This window comes from Hydra vulgaris, chromosome 03 (genome assembly GCF_038396675.1).
Source record: "Hydra vulgaris chromosome 03, alternate assembly HydraT2T_AEP".
In the NCBI taxonomy this organism is placed as follows: Eukaryota; Metazoa; Cnidaria; class Hydrozoa; order Anthoathecata; family Hydridae; genus Hydra; species Hydra vulgaris.
In genome coordinates, this window is record NC_088922.1 from 55,712,225 (window position 1) to 55,734,465 (window position 22,241).

General features: G+C 29.3%; 1 protein-coding gene and 1 long non-coding RNA gene across 2 annotated transcripts; both read right to left on the reverse strand.

Moving 5' to 3' along the window:
* Nucleotides 1-5,503: 5,503 nt before the first annotated feature.
* Nucleotides 5,504-9,791, reverse strand: LOC136078278 (uncharacterized). The gene is made up of 2 exons (XR_010637688.1): nucleotides 6,072-9,791; nucleotides 5,504-5,686 (listed from the first exon to the last, which is right to left on the reverse strand). It is a non-coding gene; the product is annotated as an uncharacterized LOC136078278 (long non-coding RNA).
* Nucleotides 9,792-13,898: 4,107 nt separating this feature from the next.
* Nucleotides 13,899-16,643, reverse strand: LOC136078280 (uncharacterized). The gene is made up of 2 exons (XM_065793734.1): nucleotides 14,379-16,643; nucleotides 13,899-14,082 (listed from the first exon to the last, which is right to left on the reverse strand). Exon 1 carries the CDS (start codon nucleotides 16,183-16,185, stop codon nucleotides 15,556-15,558), a length of 630 nt encoding a protein of 209 aa, XP_065649806.1. The 5' UTR covers nucleotides 16,186-16,643; the 3' UTR covers nucleotides 13,899-14,082; nucleotides 14,379-15,555.
* Between the last annotated feature and the right edge of the window lie 5,598 nt (nucleotides 16,644-22,241).

Sequence of the window (22,241 nt, forward strand, 5' to 3'; positions counted from 1 at the left end):
TGTAAATTACAACATATAAAATTTAGATAAGTAAATTAAATCTATTTATAAATCAAATTCAATAATAATATTTTATCTATCTTAGACACAAACCAAAACTGCAAAATATTGGTTAATGAAGTAACTAGGGTTTCTCAAACGAGATCCCGGGATCCCGGAGGTAAAAAACCATCCCGTTATCCCAGGATTTCAATGAATTTCCCCGGAAAATCCGGTAATTTTTTTAAACATTTTTTAAACATTTGTGAAGGTATTAATACCTTCACAAATATTTAAATATGTTTAAAAATATTACCGGGTTTTCCGGGGAAATTCATTGAAATCCTGGGATAACGGGATGGTTTTTTACCTCCGGGATCCCGGGATCTCGTTTGAGAAACCCGAGTTACTTCATTAACCGGATGAATCCCAAGTTCGAGTTTGCTTTACATAATGTAGAAAATACTTATTGTATATTATATATAAGTATTTCCTATTATATGTAACGCTTGGATCCGTCACTGGTCTATTATATTTACTATACTAAATATACTGGTGTTGTTACGACTATTAAAGAACTCGACTGTCGACTAAATCGACTAATATTTTTCCTATAGTCGACTAAAATCGACTGATGCATTTTTGAAATCAACTAATTAATAATTTATTTTCTTCATAATAATTTATTTTACTCAAATAAATTGTCATAAAAATAATAAAGTAATTTATTTTCGATTTCTATTTTTTAACATCATATCATTTAAATGTTAAAGGAGCAAAAAAAAATATGAGAGAACGACGGCTCCAACAACTGAACAATTTACTCCCAGACCACAATGATTTAGGAGCTACTTTAAATACTTGCTATATATCAAAGTCTTTACAATCACATTTACAATGTGATCATATAGATGACATTTAGATTTTGGAATTTCACAACTTAATTTTGCTCCAGGGCCCCGAGCCTTGAAGCGGCCCTGTATGAAAGTATTTTATGAAAACCAAAAGCATCGAGTAAATAAAAGAAAAAGAAAATGAAATACATAACTGATAGTTTAATAAGGTATACATTTTTATTCTTTTTTGTCGTTATTAAGCCTAATAAGGTGCCTAATAAGGTTTATACGATAATAAGGTATTAAAAAGCTTTCTAAGGTGCTCCTAGAAGTCTTTACGGATCTTATTACAAAGCACCGGAATAAGCCTAAATAATGCTATGAAATAGATAAAACTTTAAGAGAGTAAACAAAAAATAGGTAATAGTTATAATTAGAGATGTTATACTTCCTAAAATAGTCATTTACTATGTACACTGCCACCGGCAAATAATAAAATTATCATTTATTTTTAGCAAGTTCTGTTAGGATAATAATTTGCGCTTGTTGACCAACACTTGTAAGGGTTTGTTGTTCAATTTAAACGAACGGTTTCATGTAAAAACGAATATCTTCACACATATGAAGATGTGAGAAAAAATAATTAAAATTATTTTTTCTCACACCTTCATATGTGTGAAGATGAGAGATCTTTTTTTTACGAAGTAGAGCAGAATCATCACCGGTACTACTAGTTACCGGTGATGGTTCATCGGTGTCTAGCAGCCTTTCACTAAAAAGGATTTATCGCATTGTTTTATCGCAACCGTATAATTGACATTGCCATTAAAGTTAAACCATGTTTTAAGTTCAAGTTGTAGTGAAGATCTATCTTTATCAACTTCTGAAATGCAAATACCAGAGCGGGTTGTTTTTATAATCTTTTTGAGTGGTTTGAAGAGTATGATACGTTTATACAAAACTATGGTTAAAAAAATTGATGTAACAGTCAACAAATAATGTGTGCTATTGCACAGACAAGTCATAAATTAAACAACATTTTGTAGGTATTCTGGCCTAAAACGTTAACTGAAAAATCCCTGTTAAGAGAAACCAATCATTTAAGTTTTCTTCCAACTTGAAACTTTTATAATCATATTAAACTGCATTTGGTGTTGACATTTAAATTCACCATAATGTTAAATGTTCATTTAAGAAAATATTTTTAGTTTTTATTATTTTTTTTAGATTAAAAGCTTTTAACCTAAATACAACACTTGTTTTGACGTCAAATGTATTTTTATAACCAGAGAAAATATGTTTTATTCGACTTTGTGTACTTTGTACTTTGTGTAGTTTGTAAAACGTTGTAAGCTTTACAATACTGCATCATTAAGTCAAAACTGTCTGTAACGTCTTTGCCAGTATACCCACGATATGCACTTTAATGAACCAGGTCGAACCCTCAAAATAAGAAAGTGTCACCGAATATTCGACAGCCGAATATTTTGTATTCGGCAAACCACTATTCATGACATATCTAGTTACAGTAGTACAAACTTTTGTTTTTAAAAGAAAAAACAAAAATAAAAGATCGGAAAGCTAAATCGAATAAAAAGATAATAGGTTTTTAGAATTTTCACTCGACTAAATCGATTAGTTAGACTAGTCGATTTTTAGTCGATTATGTCAAAGTCAATAACAACACTAAAATATACGTATACCAGGCAATAAAGTATACGTATATACCTTTCTCTCTTGGCGACCAGGGCCGCCAAGAGGGAAGGGGGAGGCAAAAGAAGTAAGAACTGGCGTTACCGCGTAAGCAGTTAGAAGAAAAATGATAGCACCGCGGTTACCTTACTAAATATCGTATTTGTAACTGAGCGCCCCCGATTTCTTATCTAATTATCGCAATTTACCTCATTACCGAAATTTATCGAATTGCGGTAACGCTTGTGCTTAAATTGAAGTAGTTTGCTCCGGACATCACAGTCTATGGGGCATCACATATGCCTTAAAAAAATTATTGTAGTGATAAAAAATTTAGCTGATAACATACTTAAAGATTAAGCAATTTTTGTGTATTATCTTCGTTCTCCTTTTAAACTTTGTTTACATTTAAAATAAGATAATTGATACTTTACAAGGTTTTCATTTTCCATTTGAACGCACGCGTTTTCATTGGCCTTTTGTTTGCATAATAAACATAGTTCTCTACTACAGGCCTACGCGTCGCCCAACGGGATTTTTTTGTGGGGCCTACTTTTTTACGGTAAAAAAAATTTTTTCTCCACGTTCAGACCAGATAAAATGTCATGTCATTTATGATATATAATAAAATAATGGAGTATAATACAATGTTAGTAAACTTGTATAATTTAAACATGGAGTTTCAGATTTAATTCAAAGCGAATAATATATTTATAAGATTTAGATTACATTATTACGCCAAATAAATGTTGTGTGGGTGCTTGTCACACCAACTATCAAAGTGAAAAAACAAAATATCGTGTGTTAATAAAATATCAGTGTATCATTTCCAAGTGATAACGTTGAGCAAGAAAAATGAATAAAAGCATTTCCAAACTCCAATTTGGTTGTTACCAAGTATACTGTTATCTGTGAGTTACACTGACTTCCAAATTTTGATACAGTTATAGTGTGTAGAGGAATACGTCGATCAAAAAATCTTCCATCTGTTTGGCTGGGAATACCTTTATCTCAGATTCCAACTGCTAATCCAACTGAAATAACTACCAAAAGATCTTTAAGTGGTATTAGAAGTATATTAGATGAAGAGCTAGACATATTTCTTAAAAAGAATAAAGCTACTTTTTGTGACATTAAAAACAAGTTTATCAATAACAGTGATCACCAATATCTAATTATATCGTTTATGGTTGATGGCTATGTTGTTATACAATATTTGCATTTTTTAGTGGAATACCTTTTTTTTGTACTTAAAATTTATAAAAATCTTACCTTTGAAACATTTCATTATGGGATTAAGTGTCACATTTCTAGCTTTACAGTAAATCGAATCATAACTGTTGACACCTGGTTTAAGTTTGAAGAGATACTTCGTTTTTAGGCTCCTTGAAAATGGGCAATAAAAAAAAAAGTAATTATACAACATATTTCAGTTATGGGACAAAAAGCAATCGGAGATTTATACACCTGAAATAGTTATACGCTCTTTTAAATATTTTTCTACATCAAAGGCATTATATAATCACTTAAGAAACGATTATTAACTTCCGTCTATTTTAATGCTCACTCAAATTACTTCAAAAATTTCTAATATTAGTGAAATTTTCTTTTCTTTTTTTTATTTTATCATTTTTTTTTTTTTTTTGAGTCGTGCTTTTGAGTAGATAAGACGTGTTTATAAAAGCGTAATTTTTCCGTGATTTTTTTCGTAGTTTTTTTTCCGTTTATTCCATTTATTTTATTATCTACATATACTTTCTACTACAATTCGCTTCATCTTATAAGGTTATTTACTATCCTTTACTTTTCTACTTTAAAATTAATTATAATACATATATTATTTTATCCGATTCGGCGTGTCTTAATTTATTCAAATATAGTTTGTTTGTTTTAACTATATATGCATATTTATATATTATTATTTATATATTATTTTTATATATTAACTTTATAAATTATTATAACTATATAACATTATAAATTACTATTATTATAAAATATATAAATAAGCACATATTTATGCTTCAGTTCGCTTATATTTTTATAGAGTTTTGACAAGTTTTAAAATCTTTTCAAACGAGTTATCAGGTAACCAAAAAAGTTCGTGCGGTTTTTCCGTATATAATAAAAACACACAAAACGACAAAAGTAAGTTCATTTATTCATCAAAATAGTCACCATTAGCATCTAAAACCTTTTCCCAACGTAAAACAAGCTTATTTATTCCACTTCTAAAAAATTCTCGGTCCTTTGAGTCTATAAAAGCTTTCAACTCCATTTCAACCGCGTCCTGGTCTCGGAACTGCTGTCCTTTTAAATGATTTCCCAGGGAAAGGAAAAAATGGAAATCAGTAGGGGAGAGGTCTGGCGAGTACGGTGGATGAGGCAAACTCTCCCAACCAAGGCTTTGGAGCTTCCCAGTGAAAAAGCGCACATGGGATACGCGTGGGTTTTTTCCATATGTAACCCATGTGGGGATTATTATTTTGTCCCATGTGGGTTTCATATGGTAAATCCCACATGGATCCCATATGGTAAATCCCATATGGGATACGCGTGGGATTCTACCATATGTAACCCATATGGGGATTATTATTTTGTCCCATGTGGGTTTCATATGGTAAATCCCACATGGGTTTTATGTGGTAAATCCTACATGGGATATAGGTGGAAAATACTACATGTTATAGATCTTAAATGCCACGTATTTTAATCCAAATGGTATAAAAGTAGTCAATACTAGACAAATGAAAGTCCGAATGCTTCTATGATAATTTTTAAAATTCTTTTAATTTAAAAATTACTTAAATAGTAATTTAAAATTAATCATCGAAGCTTTCAGAGAGGCCTAATTTAATCTGGTATTTGCTACTTTATCCCATTTGGTATTCAAAATGTGTAGCATTTTTGATCTTTAACATGTGATGTTTTCCACCTATAACCTATGTGGGATTTACCTTAAACTATTATGACGAAATTTTATAAAATTAAAAACCTTTTGCAAAATGAATTTATTTTAAAATAAATGCTATTAATCAATACATCCAAAATGAATATTAAAAATATTATTTTTTCTTTTGCGATTTACGCGCCGTTTTTTGTCGATTGAATTAATTAAATCGCTTCGGCTTGCATAATACCAAGGTTTTTAGTATCTTCTAACTTTCTTCAAACATTTTCTAAAAAAAATAAATAAATACAAATATACATAAATATAAATATATATATATATATATATATATATATATATATATATATATATATATATATATATATATATTTATATATATATATATATATAGAGAGAGAGAGACAGAGAGAGAGAGAAAGAGAGAGAGAGAGAGACAGACAGAGAGACAGAGAGACAGAGAGAGAGAGAGAGAGAGAGAGAGAGAGAGAGAGAGAGAGAGAGAGAGAGAGAGAGAGAGAGAGAGAGAGAGAGAGAGAGAGAGAGCAATTTTAATAAGGAACCTTGTTAGTCGAGCAATTTTAATTATTAACCAGGTTGAAGTCATTAATGACTACAATATTTCACAAATAATTATTTCCTAATTTATTACTTACAATGACTAACGTATTATGGTTAATTGAACACATATTATGCGTAATGAGCTTGAACCCATGAGGAGAATTCTGAAAAAAAGTGATCAATTAGGATAAGTAGTTAAACAAAAAAACAAAAACAAAAATGTAAAAACCGACTTTTTCAATGATGTAGACGTTGGATGCAAAAGTATTTTTACTTTTTCGTCACACACACGGCCTTCTATGATAACAGGCCTTGACATCGCGCAAAATGCCGTAAAAACTGAAGGCCGATTTAACTTTCACTTTTACTTATATTGATATATTTTTATATTAGGTAGGGTGTAATGGCAGTCTATGGTTTCTAATAATAATCTCTAGTAAAGACGGAAATATAAAAAGAAAACCAAAAAATTGTTAAAAGATAATCATATTTTTCGTATTTCAAATTTCATTAAGAATATTTATGTAATATTAAATAGTATCAATAACAAGCAGAACTATAACAAAGTATATATCTATATATTAGAAAGATAACTGTATTTTCAGTTTTTTTTGCTAAAAATGGTAACAATAAAAATCACCAACAATAAAAAACACCAACAAAAGTTGATTCAAGCAAAAAAAAATTTTTATCAATATATCTCAACAGGAGAAATATTTAAAAATCCAAACATATTGAGAGACATATAGGCTAATGAGAAAATAAAAAACATAACAAGTAAATAGCATAATAATTTACAAAACTAATTTTCACATAAATTATGATAGCTTTAGTATTTTGGGAGTGATAATTAGTGAGTAATTCTTTAGCAGAATATTAGAATATACTTCCATATTTATAATAATAATTGGTAGAATCATCATAAATTTTTATTTCGCTTTTTTGCACAAAGCCAGCTATGTAAACTATAGCCACTAATGTAGATTTATTAAATGAGCTTTCAAGATCATGTATATTATCCAGAAGTTCTTTTTCATCAGTAGAAATATCTCTAAAACATATGTCACAAGTATGACCATCGATACCATCAACAGGAATGTCAAGTTGTAATATCAATTTAGTATGTCGAATATTAATTTTTTCAATTACAGATTTAGCGTTTATAAAGTAAGTACCTCCAGATCCCTGTCAAAGCTTAGAAAAAGCTTTTTCAAGTGGATCTGTTGAAAACCAACCTATTAAGACATACTTTGCTTCATTACTCAACAAAGTTTCTACGAGATCAATAAAGTCATAACATGAATGCGCTATTGCATTGCTAGTATCTAGCGTAAGCTGTTTTACACGCTTACCTGTAGGTTTCATAAAATTTGACAGTTCAGCAATATCTTGTAGCAGTTGTAACTGTTGATAACCAACTGAGTTGATTTCTCCGCATAATTCATTTCTAAAGGGAATGCCAGCACCAGGTGCTTTGACATTAACAACATTCGAAAAAAAGTTATTTTTTCAATAAATACAGCAGTACCTTCAAATGCTTTATTTTCAATCTCTGGATGCGTTCTTAATGCAGCTACTGTTTCTTCGCAAAAAACAGACAAACAAAACTTTACAGATTGTCTTTCTATTGGTTTTGGATAAACTGATTTAGCTGTAAGTTTAGAGAGTTTAAAAAGACTATTGCACTCAGTTTTATATAAAGTTTCTAAATCACTCCACTTAGCCAAAGCCAGTTATTTATTGTTCAGAAATTGAAGTTCGTCAGTCTTTTCTGTAAACCAATTGTTTCGTATAGATTTTAAGAGATGCACATAATCATACAATAAATATATACCTGATGTTGTTAACCATGGTTTACTATCAACTGTTTTAAACATTCCAAAAAATCTTTGATTTACACGGTTACCATCAGTAATTATTACCAGTGTCTTACTATTTTCAATATTAATTATCATATCAACAATTTGTTGACATTGAGCAAACTGAAATTCAGAGGAACAATTTGCAACAGGTTGAGCTCTACATATAAATTATGGACCTCCAAAAAGACATTTAATCATAAATGATAAAATTGTTTTAGCTAACTTTTCAGGGTATTTTACTGCTTGACCAAACAAAGCACCTCTTTGGTTAAGTAATGAAGCTTTGACATAGATCTCATCAATTAGTATAATGGAAGTTCTTTTCAATGGATTTAAATTCATAAAAATACTATTTATGAAACTTAGGTCCTCCATTGAGCTTATTTTTGAAGTCAATCGTGTTAAAGTCCTTATACTTGGCAACTTGTAGTCAATACACAAACAATCATATAAACTTCGTTGCATAGCAAAATACTCATATGCTCTACATATAATATCTGAAGTATATAAAAATTCACCAACATTAACTTTTCTCATAGCATTAAGGTGTTCGAATAAATAATGGAACACCAAGTTTGTACATTTTTGATTGTATGTGTAAACTTTTTTTATTAAGCTGGAAAACAATAACATCGTTATTATCACTTAACAAAGATTGAATATCAACAAATATAAGTTCATCCTCTTTTAGAAAATCATTTGGTAAAATGCTTCGAAAACCGCTTGAAGTTACAGTTTTTCTAACTTTACTTGCTGGTGTGGTTAAACAACTAGGCGGAATGATTTTTAAAAACAGATGGTGGGTTTAAAGGTCATTGCTTACCATACTTGCTTTCAAAAGGTGCTTCATTTGGCCAATGAAGTTGACATACTGCTGTATAGTCTGTAACAATAAAACCAGTTCTTGGGATAGCTTCACTACATCTTTTTCTCTCCTCTAGATTCTTCGGGAACTTATAAATTGATATTTTTGTTGTAGTTGAGTATTGATATTTTTGTTGTAGTTGTAATTGATATTGTAGTTGTATAAATTGATATTTTTGTTGTAGTTGAGATAGTTCGACTTGCAAAGAGATACACAGCATTTTAAAGGCATTTTAATTATTAAAAAAACTTACCGTTAGTTTGACAATATTATTACCTTACAATGTAACGCCTTAAACCTTACAACGTTATCGTCTTAAAGTTGCGCTATCTAATTTATAAACCAATCAAATTTTAAAGATTTATTTAAAAAGCGTGAACACAAACTTTCGTCTAATAATAAAAGATGAAAATGTAAACACAGTATTAGGAATTGGCCTTCAGTTTAACAACTTTGTTGCGCGATGTCAAGGCCTGTTATTATAGAAGGCCGTGGTCACACATAATACAATATTCTGAAACTAATAAACAAACATCTAAATTTCTATAAGTAAATTTATTCTTTGATCATTGCCTTCATATCCTATCTTATTTTCATATCATAATCTATTATGGTATTATTTATATAACATATCACAACAATATTATTAAACTTGTGATGTTCAAATATCATATGAACATTCTCTAACATGTTCATATAATATTTGAATATAGTTCTTGAGAATATTATCTGCAAACAATTGACTGATGCAAGTTCAAATGTTGTCAAAAACCAAGCATGCATGCATGGGACACTGCAGTGTCCCACAAAGAAATGCTGGTTTAAAAGTCAAATTTTCTTTATTAAAAAAAATATTAAAATAGGGGGAAGATAGGGAGGTTTCTGTAACTTTTTTTAGGCTCCAAAACTTTTAACTTTATATATAATAAGGTTCATAAAACTCAAGGGACTTACGAACTACATTGAGGAACAAAAACAGGATATTTACAGAAACTTTTCAATTTTTAATCTGGAGTACCACAGTGTAATTGGGAAAAAAGTCTCTGGGCCCAGTATTCAAAGTAATATGATCTAAAGTAATATATAAATTAAATTAAATGCTTTAAAATGCATGCAGTTATACATATAACTCCTGATAGTTAACTATATGTATAACTAGTTATACATAAAATTTATTATATAAACTTATTTTTTAAGTTTATGCTTGAACAAATTAGTACCAATTAATTCAAATTCAAGATTTAGTTCAAGTTCGAGTTCTTATTTGTTCATTGTTTTTCACAATTTTATATTTATTTGTTCAAATTTGTTAACTAGTACTAATTCTAACTACAGTAAGAATATTCATCATTGTTGAACATGATTTTATTAGTAACTTAATTTTACTTTCAACATATTTTGACAACACCTTTTACATTTTAAATGATGACGGCTTTACTTTTCTATTGATGTTAAATTTATTACATTTCAATAACTCAGATTGAATTTTAACTGAATTATTGTAAGCTTTGTAAGGGTTTGTTGTATATAAAAAGGTGTTGTAAATAAAGTAAAAATAATATATATATATATATATATATATATATATATATATATATATATATATATATATATATATATAGTATTTAGGCTATGGGATCATCCATAAATGATGCAGTAGATAGAGGGGCAGTGTGAGTTTAACAATAATTGACAATGGGGAGGGGATGTTGAGACCAAAATAATGTCAATTAAAAAATTGAATTGAAAAAAAAAGTAACATATTTTATTTAAAAAAAAAGTAAAACAATTTATGCTAGCTATGAGCAGGTTTTAGAGGTATTTACACCAACAATGTAGTCTAAAAACTTCTTGCTTTTGTTGCTTAAAACTGTAGAGGATCTAGGAAAAACAATTTAAATTCAGAAATTAGCTTGCTTATCTGAAAGAACAATTTATGTTTTTTTTTTTCATTACTTTTAGTACTGTTGAGAATAAATCTAAAATTGAACAAGAAAAAAATTGGTGGTATATGCATTTTTTATATTATATTAACAATTCAGATATACCATCATAATATGATAACAAAAACTGACATCATTTTCAATAGAAATGGCAAAAAATTGACTGAGTTTGATTAAGGGTGAAGGTGTTCAATAAACAGGTCATCATCTGACATCATTATGCATAGATGACCCTACGATTTAGGTAAAATAAGTAATCAATTTGCCTTATTTCTCTTTAAAAAGTGTAAGAAAAAAGCATTGTTATGCTGAGAACCTACCTATTGAGCAAGCTTTGACCACCTATTTAATAAATTTGAGAGACAGAAGTGGAAGTGCGATTCGCAAAAGAACAAATAACAATGCTCTAAATTGATTTTAACTTTGTAGACTAACATTAATATAGTATTTAGAAATAATAAATGAAGTTTAGATGATTTTTATAACTTGAATTTATTTCCATTAATTATCAGTTGTCAGTCTCTATTTTATAAAATGAATTAAAAAACTATTTATTTATAGTATAACAATAATACATAAATACTAGTTTCCTAATGCTATTATCATCACAATGTTAATGGTATTCGTTTTAAAGTGAAATTTTGTAACAATTTTATTGTTTTAATGTTATATATATAAATATATATTTATATATATATATATATATATATATATATATATATATATATATATATATATATATATATATATTATATATATATTATTTTTACTTTATTTACAACACCATTTGATATACAACAAACCCCTACAAAGCTAACAGTTAAGATTTAATTCAGTTAAGATTCAATCTGAGTTATTGAAACATAATAAATTTATTATCATTAGAAAAGTAAAGCTGTCATCATTTAAAATATAAAGGGTGTTGTCAAAATATGTTGAAAATAAAATTAAGTTACTAATAAAATCACGTTCAACAATGATAAACATTCTTACTGTAGTAAAAAATAGTACTAACTGCTAAATTTGAACAAATAAATATAAAATTAACAAAAACAATGAATAAATAAGAACTTTAACTTGAACTTTAACTGAATCTTGAATTTTAATTGATTGGTACTAATTTGTTTAAGCATAACCTTAAAAAATAAGTTTTTATAACAAATTATATGTATAACTAGTTATACATATAGTTAACTATCAGGAGTTATATGTATAACTATATGCATTTTAAAGCATATTATTTTATTTAAACATCACTTTAGATCATATTACTTTGAAAACTGGACCCAGAGGCTTTATTCCCAATAACACTGGTACTCCAAATTAAAAATTGAAAAGTTTCTGTAAATATCCTGATTTTGTTCCTCAATGTAGTTCGTAAGTCCCTTAAGTCTTAAGGACCTTATTATATCTAAAGTTAAAAGTTTTGGAGCATAAAAAAAGTTACAGAAACCCATCTCCATCCTATTTTTTTCTTTTTTTTATAAAAAAAATTGGGAATTCTTTGACTTTCAAACCTGCATTTCTTTGAGGGACACTGCAGTGTCCCATGCATGCAAGATTGGTTTTTGACAACATTTCAACTTGCATCAGTTGATTGTTTGCAAATAATTTACTCAAAATTTAAATTCAAATAACTATTAGATTATCCTAATAATACGTCTATTTGCACAAATCTTTATTTTACTTCTATAAAGAAAGATAAAAATTTTTGGTGGTACTTACATACTTGCTTGCCATTCTCTATATTAATATAAAATATTTTCACACAATATAAACGTAACGCAATGCAATGTCGATTTAAAAATTTTTATTTAGTTTTTTTTAAAAAGTTTTTTTTTTTAGTTTCCAGCTTTCAAATTAATTCCCATGCAGATCCCACATGAAACCCACGTGGGATTTCCCATATGTGTAAATACCATATGGTTCCCAAATGTAACCCATGTGGGATTACCCACATGGGTTTAAGGTGACAAATTTCCATACGGATACCACATGGGGAAAACCGTCCCACGTAAATCCCATCAATCCCACACGGAACCCACGCGTAACCCATGTGGGACGCGGTTTTATTTTTCACTGGGTTGTCCTGAGTCACGCGAGCGGTGTGCGGTCTCGCGTTGTCGTGGAGAAGCAGAACTCCTCTCCTATGCACCAGTGCAGGCTGCTTTACAAGCAACAGTTCGTGAACTCGTTGCAGCTGTGCTGAGTAGACCAGTCCAGTAATGGTTTGGCCTGTTGGGAGCAGCTCGTAATGCACCACACCAGCTGTAGTCCACCAAATGCAGAGCAAAACCTTCCGCTCGTGGAGATTGGGCTTGGGTGTCTTCGGGATGGGGTCATCGGGGGACAACCAATGGTAGCAACGCTTGGTATTGTTGTACACAATCCTTTTTTCGTCGCATGTCAATAAACGATCAAGAAAAGGCTCAACATTGTGGCCTGATAAGAGTGATGTGCAGATCGTAAGCCGTTGCTTCTTGTTGTCGATCGACAATTTGTGCGGAACCCACCGACTCAGCTTCCACGCTTTCCCAATCGCATGCAGATGCAGGCGGATGGTTTCAACACTCACAGCAAACCTCACTGCAAGTTCTTGGCAAGTTTGGCTGGAGTCAGACTCGACAGCGTCCTTCAGTTCATCCTCATCAACCAACAATGGGCGTCCACCCAGTGAAAAAGCGCACATGGGATACGCGTGGATTTTTTCCACATGTAACCCATGTGGGGATTATTATTTTGTCCCATGTGGGTTTCATATGGCAAATCCCACATGGATTCCATATGGTAAATCCCATATGGGATACGCGTGGGTTTTTACCATATGTAACCCATATGGGGATTATTATTTTGTCCCATGTGGGTTTCATATGGTAAATCCCACATGGGTTTTATGTGGTAAATCCTACATGGGATATAGGTGGAAAATACTACATGTTATAGATCTTAAATGCCACATATTTTAATTCAAATGGTATAAAAGTAGTCAATACTAGACAAATGAAAGTCCGAATGCTTCTATGATAATTTTTAAAATTCTTTTAATTTAAAATTTACTTAAATAGTAATTTAAAATTAATCATTAAAGCTTTCAGAGAGGCTTAACTTAATCTGGTATTTGCTACTTTATCCCATTTGGTATTCAAAATGTGTAGCATTTTTGATCTTTTACATGTGATGTTTTCCACCTATAACCTATGTGGGATTTACCTCAAACTATTATGACGAAATTTTATAAAATTAAAAAACGTGTTGCAAAATGAATTTATTTAAAAATAAATGCTATTAATCAATACATAAAAAATGAATATTAAAAATATTATTTTTTTTCTTTTGCGATTTACACGCCGTTTTTTTGTCGATTGAATTAACTAAATCGCTTCGGCTTGCATAATACCAAGGTTTTTAGTATCTTCTAACTTTCTTCAAACATTTTCTAAAAAAAAAAATAATACAAATATATATAAATAAAAATATATATATATATAGAGAGAGAGAGAGAGAGAGAGAGAGAAAGACAGAGAGAGACACAGAGAGAGAGAGAGAGAGAGAGAGAGAGAGAGAGAGAGAGAGAGAGAGAGAGAGAGAGAGAGAGAGAGAGAGAGAGAGAGAGAGAGAGAGAGCAATTTTAATAAGGAACCTTATTAGTCGAGCAATTTAATTATTAGCCAGGTTGAAGTCATTAATGACTACAATATTTCACAAAAAATTATTTCCTAATTTATTACTTACAATGACTAACGTATTATGGGTAATTAAACACATATTATGCGTAAGGAGCTTGAACCCATGAGGAGAATCCTGAAAAAAAGTGATCAATTAGGATAAGTAGTTAAACAGAAAAACAAAAACAAAAATGTAAAAACCTACTTTTTCAATGATGTAGACGTTGGGTGCAATAGCCACTGGATGCAAAAGTATCTTTACTTTTTCATCACACACACGGCCTTCTATAATAACAGGCCTTGACATCGCGCAAAATGCCGTAAAAACTGAAGGCCGATTAAACTTTCACTTTTACTTATATTGATATATTTTTATATTAGGTAGGGTGTAATGGCAGTCTATGCTTTCTAATAATAATCTCTAGTAAAGACGGAAATATAAAAAGAAAACCAAAAAATGGTTAAAAGATAATCTTATTTTTCGTACTTCAAATTTCATTAAGAATATTTATGTAATATTAAATAGTATCAATAACAAGCAGAACCATAACAAAGTATATATCTATATATTAGAAAGATAACTGTATTTTTAATTTTTTTTTGCTAAAAATGGTAACGATAAAATCCCCAACAATAAAAAACACCAACAAAAGTTGACTCAAGCAAAAAAAAGTTTTATCAATATATCTCAACAGGATAAATATTTACAAATCCAAACATATTGAGAGACATATAGGCTAATGAGATAATAAAAAACATAACAAGTAAATAGCATAATTAATTACAAAACTAATTTTCACACAAATTATGATAGCTTTAGTATTTTGGGAGTGGTAATTAGTGAGTAAATCTTTAGCAGAATATTAGAATATACTCTGCATTGTTTTTTTGTGATTTTAAATTTATATTTAGCAGCAATGAACTGAAACTAAGTAACACAAAATGTTCTGCATAAAGGGTCAGTAGCACCTTGAAAAAAAAAGCAAAATATTGACCATTAAACAAGAGTATCAGAAGGAATTTCAAGTCTGCCTCTGTTTAGGCTATGCAGATAACTTTCATATTTATAATAATAATTGGTATCATCATAAATTTTTATTTCGCTTTTTTGCACATAGCTAGCTATGTAAACTATAGCCACTAATGTAGATTTATTAACTGAGCTTTCAAGAGCATGTATATTACCAGTGTCTTACTATTTTCAATATTATTTATCGTATCAACAGTTTGTTGACTTGAGCAAACTAAAATTCAGGGGAAAGATTTGCAACAGGTTGAGCTCTACATATAAATTTTGGACCTCCAAAAAGACATTTAATCATAAATGATAAAATTTTAGCTAACTTTTCAGGGTAGTTTACTGCTTGACCAAACAAAGCACCTCTTTGGTAAAGTAATAAAGCTTTGACATAGACCTCATCAATTAGTAGTATGGAAGTTCTTTTCAATGGATTTAAATTCATAAAAATACTATTTATGAAACTTAGGTCCTCCATTGAGTTTATTTTTGAAGTCAATCGTGTTAAAGTCCTTATACTTGGCAACTTGTAGTCAATACACAAACAATCATATAAACTTCGTCGCATAGCAAAATACTCATATGCTCTACATATAATATCTGAAGTATATAAAACTTCACCAACATTAACTTTTCTCACAGCATTAAGGTGTTCGAATAGAATATTTAACTGAAGCGAACTTTCTTTATTTTTTAAAAATCTAACTGCTTCAAATAAAGTTGATTTTGTTTTTATTAACTTTAATTTGTTTACAGCTAAAGATGAAATATTACAAGTTGTGCCATTATGGTTAGCTACAAATGAATAATCATTGAAAATTACTAAAATAAATAATGGAACACCAAGTTCGTACATTTTTGATTGTATGTGTAAACTTTTTTTATTAAGCTGGAAAACAATAACATCGTTATTATCACTTAACAAAGATTGAATATCGTCAAATATAAGTTCATCCTCTTTTAGAAAATCTTTTAACTCATCTGGTAAAATGCTTCGAAAACCGCTTGAAGTTACAGTTTTTTCAACTTTACTTGCTGGTGTGGCTAAACAACTAGGCGGATTATTTTTAAAAACAGACGGTGGGTTTAAAGGTTGTCGCTTCCCATATTTGCTTTCAAAAGGTGCTTCATTTGGCCAATGAAGTTGACATACTGCTGTATAGTCTGTAACAATAAAACCAGTTCTTGGGATAGCTTCACTACATCTTTTTCTCTCCTCTAGATTCTTCGGGAAATTATAAATTAATATTTTTGTTGTAGTTGAGTATTGATATTTTTGTTGTAGTTGAAGACTTGCAAAAAGATACGCAGCATTTTAAAGGCATTTTAATTATTAAAAAAACTTATCGTTAGATTGACAATATTATTATCTTACAATGTAATGCCTTGAACCTTACAATGTTATTGTCTTTAAGTTGCGCTATCTAATTTATAAACCAATTAAATTTTAAAGATTTATTAAAAAAGCGCAAACACAAACTTTCGTCTAATTTTAAAAGATGAAAATGTAAACACAGTATTAGGAATAGGCCTTCAGTTTAACAACTTTGTTGTGCGATGTCAAGGCCTGTTATTATAGAAGGTCGCTGTCACACATAATATAATATTCTGAAACTAATAAACAAACATCTAAATATCTATAAGAAAATTTATTCTTTGATCATTGCCTTCATATCCTATCTTATTTTCATATCATAATCTATTATGGTATTATTTAAATAACATATCACAACAATATTATTAAATTTGTGATTTCAAATATCATATGAACATTCTCTAACATGTTCATATGATATTTGAATATAGTTCGTGAGTATACTATCTGCAAACAATTGACTGATGCAAGTTCAAATGTTGTCAAAAACCAAGCATGCATGCATGGGACACTGCAGTGTCCTACAAAGAAATGCTGGTTTAAAAGTCAAATTTTCTTTATTAAAAAAAAATATTAAAATAGGGGGGAGATAGGGAGGTTTCTGCAACTTTTTTTAGGCTTCAAAACTTTTAACTTTATATATAATGAGGTTCATAAAACTTAAGGGACTTACGAAGTACATTGAGGAACAAAAACAGGATATTTACAGAAACTTTTCAATTTTTAATCTGGAGTACCACAGTGTAATTGGGAATAAAGTCTCTGGGTCCAGTATTCAAAGTAATGTGATCTAAAGTAATATATAAATTAAATAAAATGCTTTAAAATGCATGCACTTATACATATAACTCCTGATAGTTAACTATATGTATAACTAGCTATACATAAAATTTATTATATGAAAAAGAAATGCTGGTTTAAAAGTCAAATTTTCTTTATTAAAAAAAATATTAAAATAGGGGGGAGATATGGAGGTTTCTGTAACTTTTTTTAGGCTCCAAAACTTTTAACTTTATATACAATAAGGTTCTCTGGGTCTAGTATTCAAAGTAATATGATCTAAAGTAATATATAAATTAAATAAAATGCTTTAAAATGCATGCAGTTATACAAATAACTCCTGATAGTTAACTATATGTATAACTAGTTATACATAAAATTTGTTATATAAGCTTATTTTTTAAGGTTATGCTTGAACAAATTAGCACCAATTAATTCAAATTCAAGATTTAGTTAGTGTTCAAGTTCAAGTTCTTATTTATTCATTATTTTTGGTAATTTTATATTTATTTGTTCAAATTTATCAGTTAGTACTATTTTTTACTACAGTAAGAATGTTTATCATTGTTGAACGTGATTTTATTAGTAACTTAATTTTATTTTCAACATATTTTGACAACACCCTTTATATTTTAAATGATGACAGTTTTATTTTTCTATTGATGTTAAATTTATTACGTTTCAATAACTCAGATTGAATCTTAACTGAATTATTGTAAGCTTTGTACAAGGTTTGTTGTATATCAAATGGTGTTGTAAATAAAGTAAAAATAATATATATATATATATATATATATATATATATATATATATATATATATATATATATATATATATTATTTTTACTTTATTTACAACACCATTTGATATACAACTAACCTTAACAAAGCTTACAATAATTTAGTTAAAATCCAATCTGAGTTATTGAAACATAATAAGTTTAACATCAATAGAAAAGTAAAGCCGTCATCATTTAAAATGTAAAGGGTGTTGTCAAAATATGTTAAAAGTAAAATTAAGTTACTAATAAAATCATGTTCAACAATGATAAATATTCTTACTGTAGTAAGAATTAGTACTAGTTAACAAATTTGCACAAATAAATATAAAATAGTGAAAAAACAATAACAAATAAGAACTTGAACTAAATCTTGAATTTGAATTAATTAGTACTAATTTGTTCAAGCATAACCTTAAAAAATAAGTTCATATAATAAATTTTATGTATAGCTAGTTATACATACAGTTAACTATCAGGAGTTATATGTATAACTGCATGCATTTTAAAGCATTTTATTTAATTTATATATTACTTTAGATCATATTACTTTGAATACTAGACCCAGAGACTTTATTCCCAATTACACTGTGGTACTCCAGATTAAAAATTGAAAAGTTTCTGTAAATATGCTGTTTTTGTTCCTCAATGTAGTTCGTAAGTCCCTTAAGTCTTAAGGACCTTATTATATCTACAGTTAAAAGTTTTGGAGCATCAAAAAAGTTACAGAAACCCATCTCCATTCTATTTTTTTCTTTTTTTAATAAAGAAAATTGGGAATTTCTTTGACTTTCAAACCTCCATTTCTTTGTGGGACACTGCAATGTCCCATGCATGCAAGATTGGTTTTTGACAACATTTCAACTTGCATCAGTTAATTGTTTGCAAATAATTTACTCAAGATCTATATTCAAATAACTATTATATTATCCTAATAATACGTCTATTTGCACAAATCTTAATCTTATTTCTATAAAGAAAGATAAACATTATTCGTGGTACTTACATACTTGCTAGTCATTCTCTATACTAATATAAAATATTTTCACACAATGTAAACGTAACGCAAATGCAATTTAAAAAAATTTTTTTTAGTTTTTATTTTAAAGTTTTTTTTTAGTTTCCAGCTTTCAAATTAATTCCCATGCAAATCCCACAGGAAACCCACGTGGGATTTCCCATGTGTGTAAATACCATATGGTTCCCACATGTAACCCACGTGGGATTACCCACATGGGTTTAAGGTGACAAATTTCCATACGGATACCACATGGGAAAATACGTCCCACGTAAATCCCATCAATCCCACACGGAACCCACGCGGAACCCATGTGGGACGACGTTTTTTTTTTCACTGGGCAGAACGCGGCAGGTCTTCGATGGACTCATCTCCCGAAAAGAATCGCTGAAACCACCTCTGTGCTGTGCGTTCACTTACTGTACCTTCTCCAAATGCTGTGCAGATGTTTTTGGCCGCTTGTGTTGCATTCCTTCCAAGTTTGAACTCGTAAAGTAAGCAAGATCGAATAATCGTTGGTTGGGTTGCCATCCTTTCTTTACACAAAACCTTTCCTGTAAGCTCGTTACAAGCCTACACTATATATGCAGCAACTGCGCGTGACACACGCGTTCTATTACGCAACAAAGCTACTTGCCTTGTGCGATGTGGGTGTTGTAAAAAAATGCTAAAAACAATTCAATTACCAAAAACCGCACGAACTTTTTTGGTTACCTAATATTTTAAATATTTTCTTTTCAAGTAGTTTTTAACTTACCATCAATAGTTGCGTTGCACCTGATTTTTAATCTGTTTGTTTATTCATAATTTTGAACATTAGTTTTTCAGATCGTTTTAATATCTTATTCCTTTCTCTTTTGCACTTTTGACAATTTAAAAACATACTTCATATATTACATATTTAAAAACATACTTCATAATTTATTTTTTTTTTTATTTTTTTCAGAAAAAACTAATTATTACTATTATAAATAAATTGTTATAACACAAAAAAAATAATATTATTATGTAAAAAAAAAAAAAAGAATACAAAAAAAAAAAAAAAATTTAAACTTTACAATTGCGTAAAAAAAATACAATTGCGTAAAAAAAAAAAAGAATTAAAAAAATAAATAAAAAGTTTCCAAAATTAAAACTTCACGGATGTAAACCATATCAAAGAGTATTTGTCGAGTTAAAAGCAATTCATATATATATATATATACACCTTAAAATCGCTTCCTCTGGTAATTGCAAAAAATGGTAACACAAAAACAGCTTAAAGACGCTCTGGAATACGCTGATAAAGTTGCCAAAGAAGAGCTTAAACCAGCTCTTCATGTAATTAAAACACTTACTGCCAGAATTGACGAACTTACGAATATGATTGATTTGCAGGATGTTGAAATAAAGTCCCTGAAAGATAGCAAAAATGGTGAAAAACCTTTGTTATCTAAATTAGTTGAACAAGTCAGCAAACCCGGTACATTAGCAAACGTAGCTGCAGTGAGCTCGCTCAATAAACATAATAGGGACGTGACTAATAGAGAGAAGAGAATTGTTGTGTTTGGTCTACCTGAATCTGTAAAAACTCAACCAAGCGATATAGCTAAAGACGACACCGCGGAATTCAAAAAGGTTATGGCATCCTTAAGTAAATCAGTGAATATAGTTAGAGTTGAATGTTTTTCCTTTCATACTTTGAAGCAAACTGCGGCATCGTGTACCTAATCGCTTCTGAACGTGGCCAACACTTTCCAAATGTTTACACGGACAAACCCAAAACATTAATGAAGCTTTAAATTCTATAATATGGAAAAAATGCCCCAAAAATATTTTTGTTGGAAAAAGGTTTTGGAGATTAGAGTTTCATCTGCAATACTACAGTTTAATGAAGGTGCTGCTGGTATTTGCAAAGTTTTTGAACGTTTAAAAATTCCTGTCGGACAATTTATGAACAATAGATTTATTAAAAAAAACAATGAACGAATCAGAAATATGAGAAGAAAATTATCAAAAAAAGGAATACAACAAAGAAAAATTCTTAAAAATATAAGAAAAGGTTACTTAGACATTGAAAATGAATCAGAAAAATAACCAGCTTATTCTATTGGTGGTTGGTAGTTGACTGGGAAAGTTTATTGTTTTTAAAACGTGTTTTTTACATTTGAAAACTTTCAATATACACGATTACGCAGAATTAAATATCTTAAGATCTAAAGGTGCAATTACAATGAAATTTTCAGGATATATTCATTATATTCATATGCAGGAGTTCTAAAGTAAGTTTATTTGTTTTCTGTGAGCTTTCAAATTCATATTTCCAGTCACAATTTGTGCAATTCAAACATAGAAGATACGAAAATCCCTTTCTTTTTTGGAAATTATTTGATAAAGCTACTGTTTTCCTACATATAGGACAAAAAACAAATTTTACAAGCTCATTCTGAAGAATCGAAAAGTTTATAAGAATGTTATAATCATCGTTGTTACTAAATGAACTACTGCATTTTTTGTTTTTAAGTTTTCTTTCACTTGAACAAGGTTTATCGAATTGCATGGTTTTATCATCAAGCTTGTTGTTTTTTGTGAATCTGTTACCTTTAAACTTCATCTTTTTCTTTGCTTTTAAAGACATTGGCATCTTTAAAAACCAACTAACATACTTAATAAATGTTTTTATAATTCTAAATAAAACAAATAAATATGGAACAGCAGCGAACAATCAATTATTTTATTTGTAGTTAAATGTCTCTTTCACTTAGGAACTTGAAACTTGCAGTCGTGATTTAATGAAAATAATGTGGTTTTAGCTTATGGATTTAAGACATTTTATCAAAAAAACTTAATTGCAAGATTTAATGTGACCCCCTGTTTAAAAACATGGTTATAATACTAGATTTTGGGGCAAATTCAAATTTTGCTTGGCGTTGCTAAGGCGTTGCTAAGCGAATAAAATTATACCTGGTTTATTAAAAACCT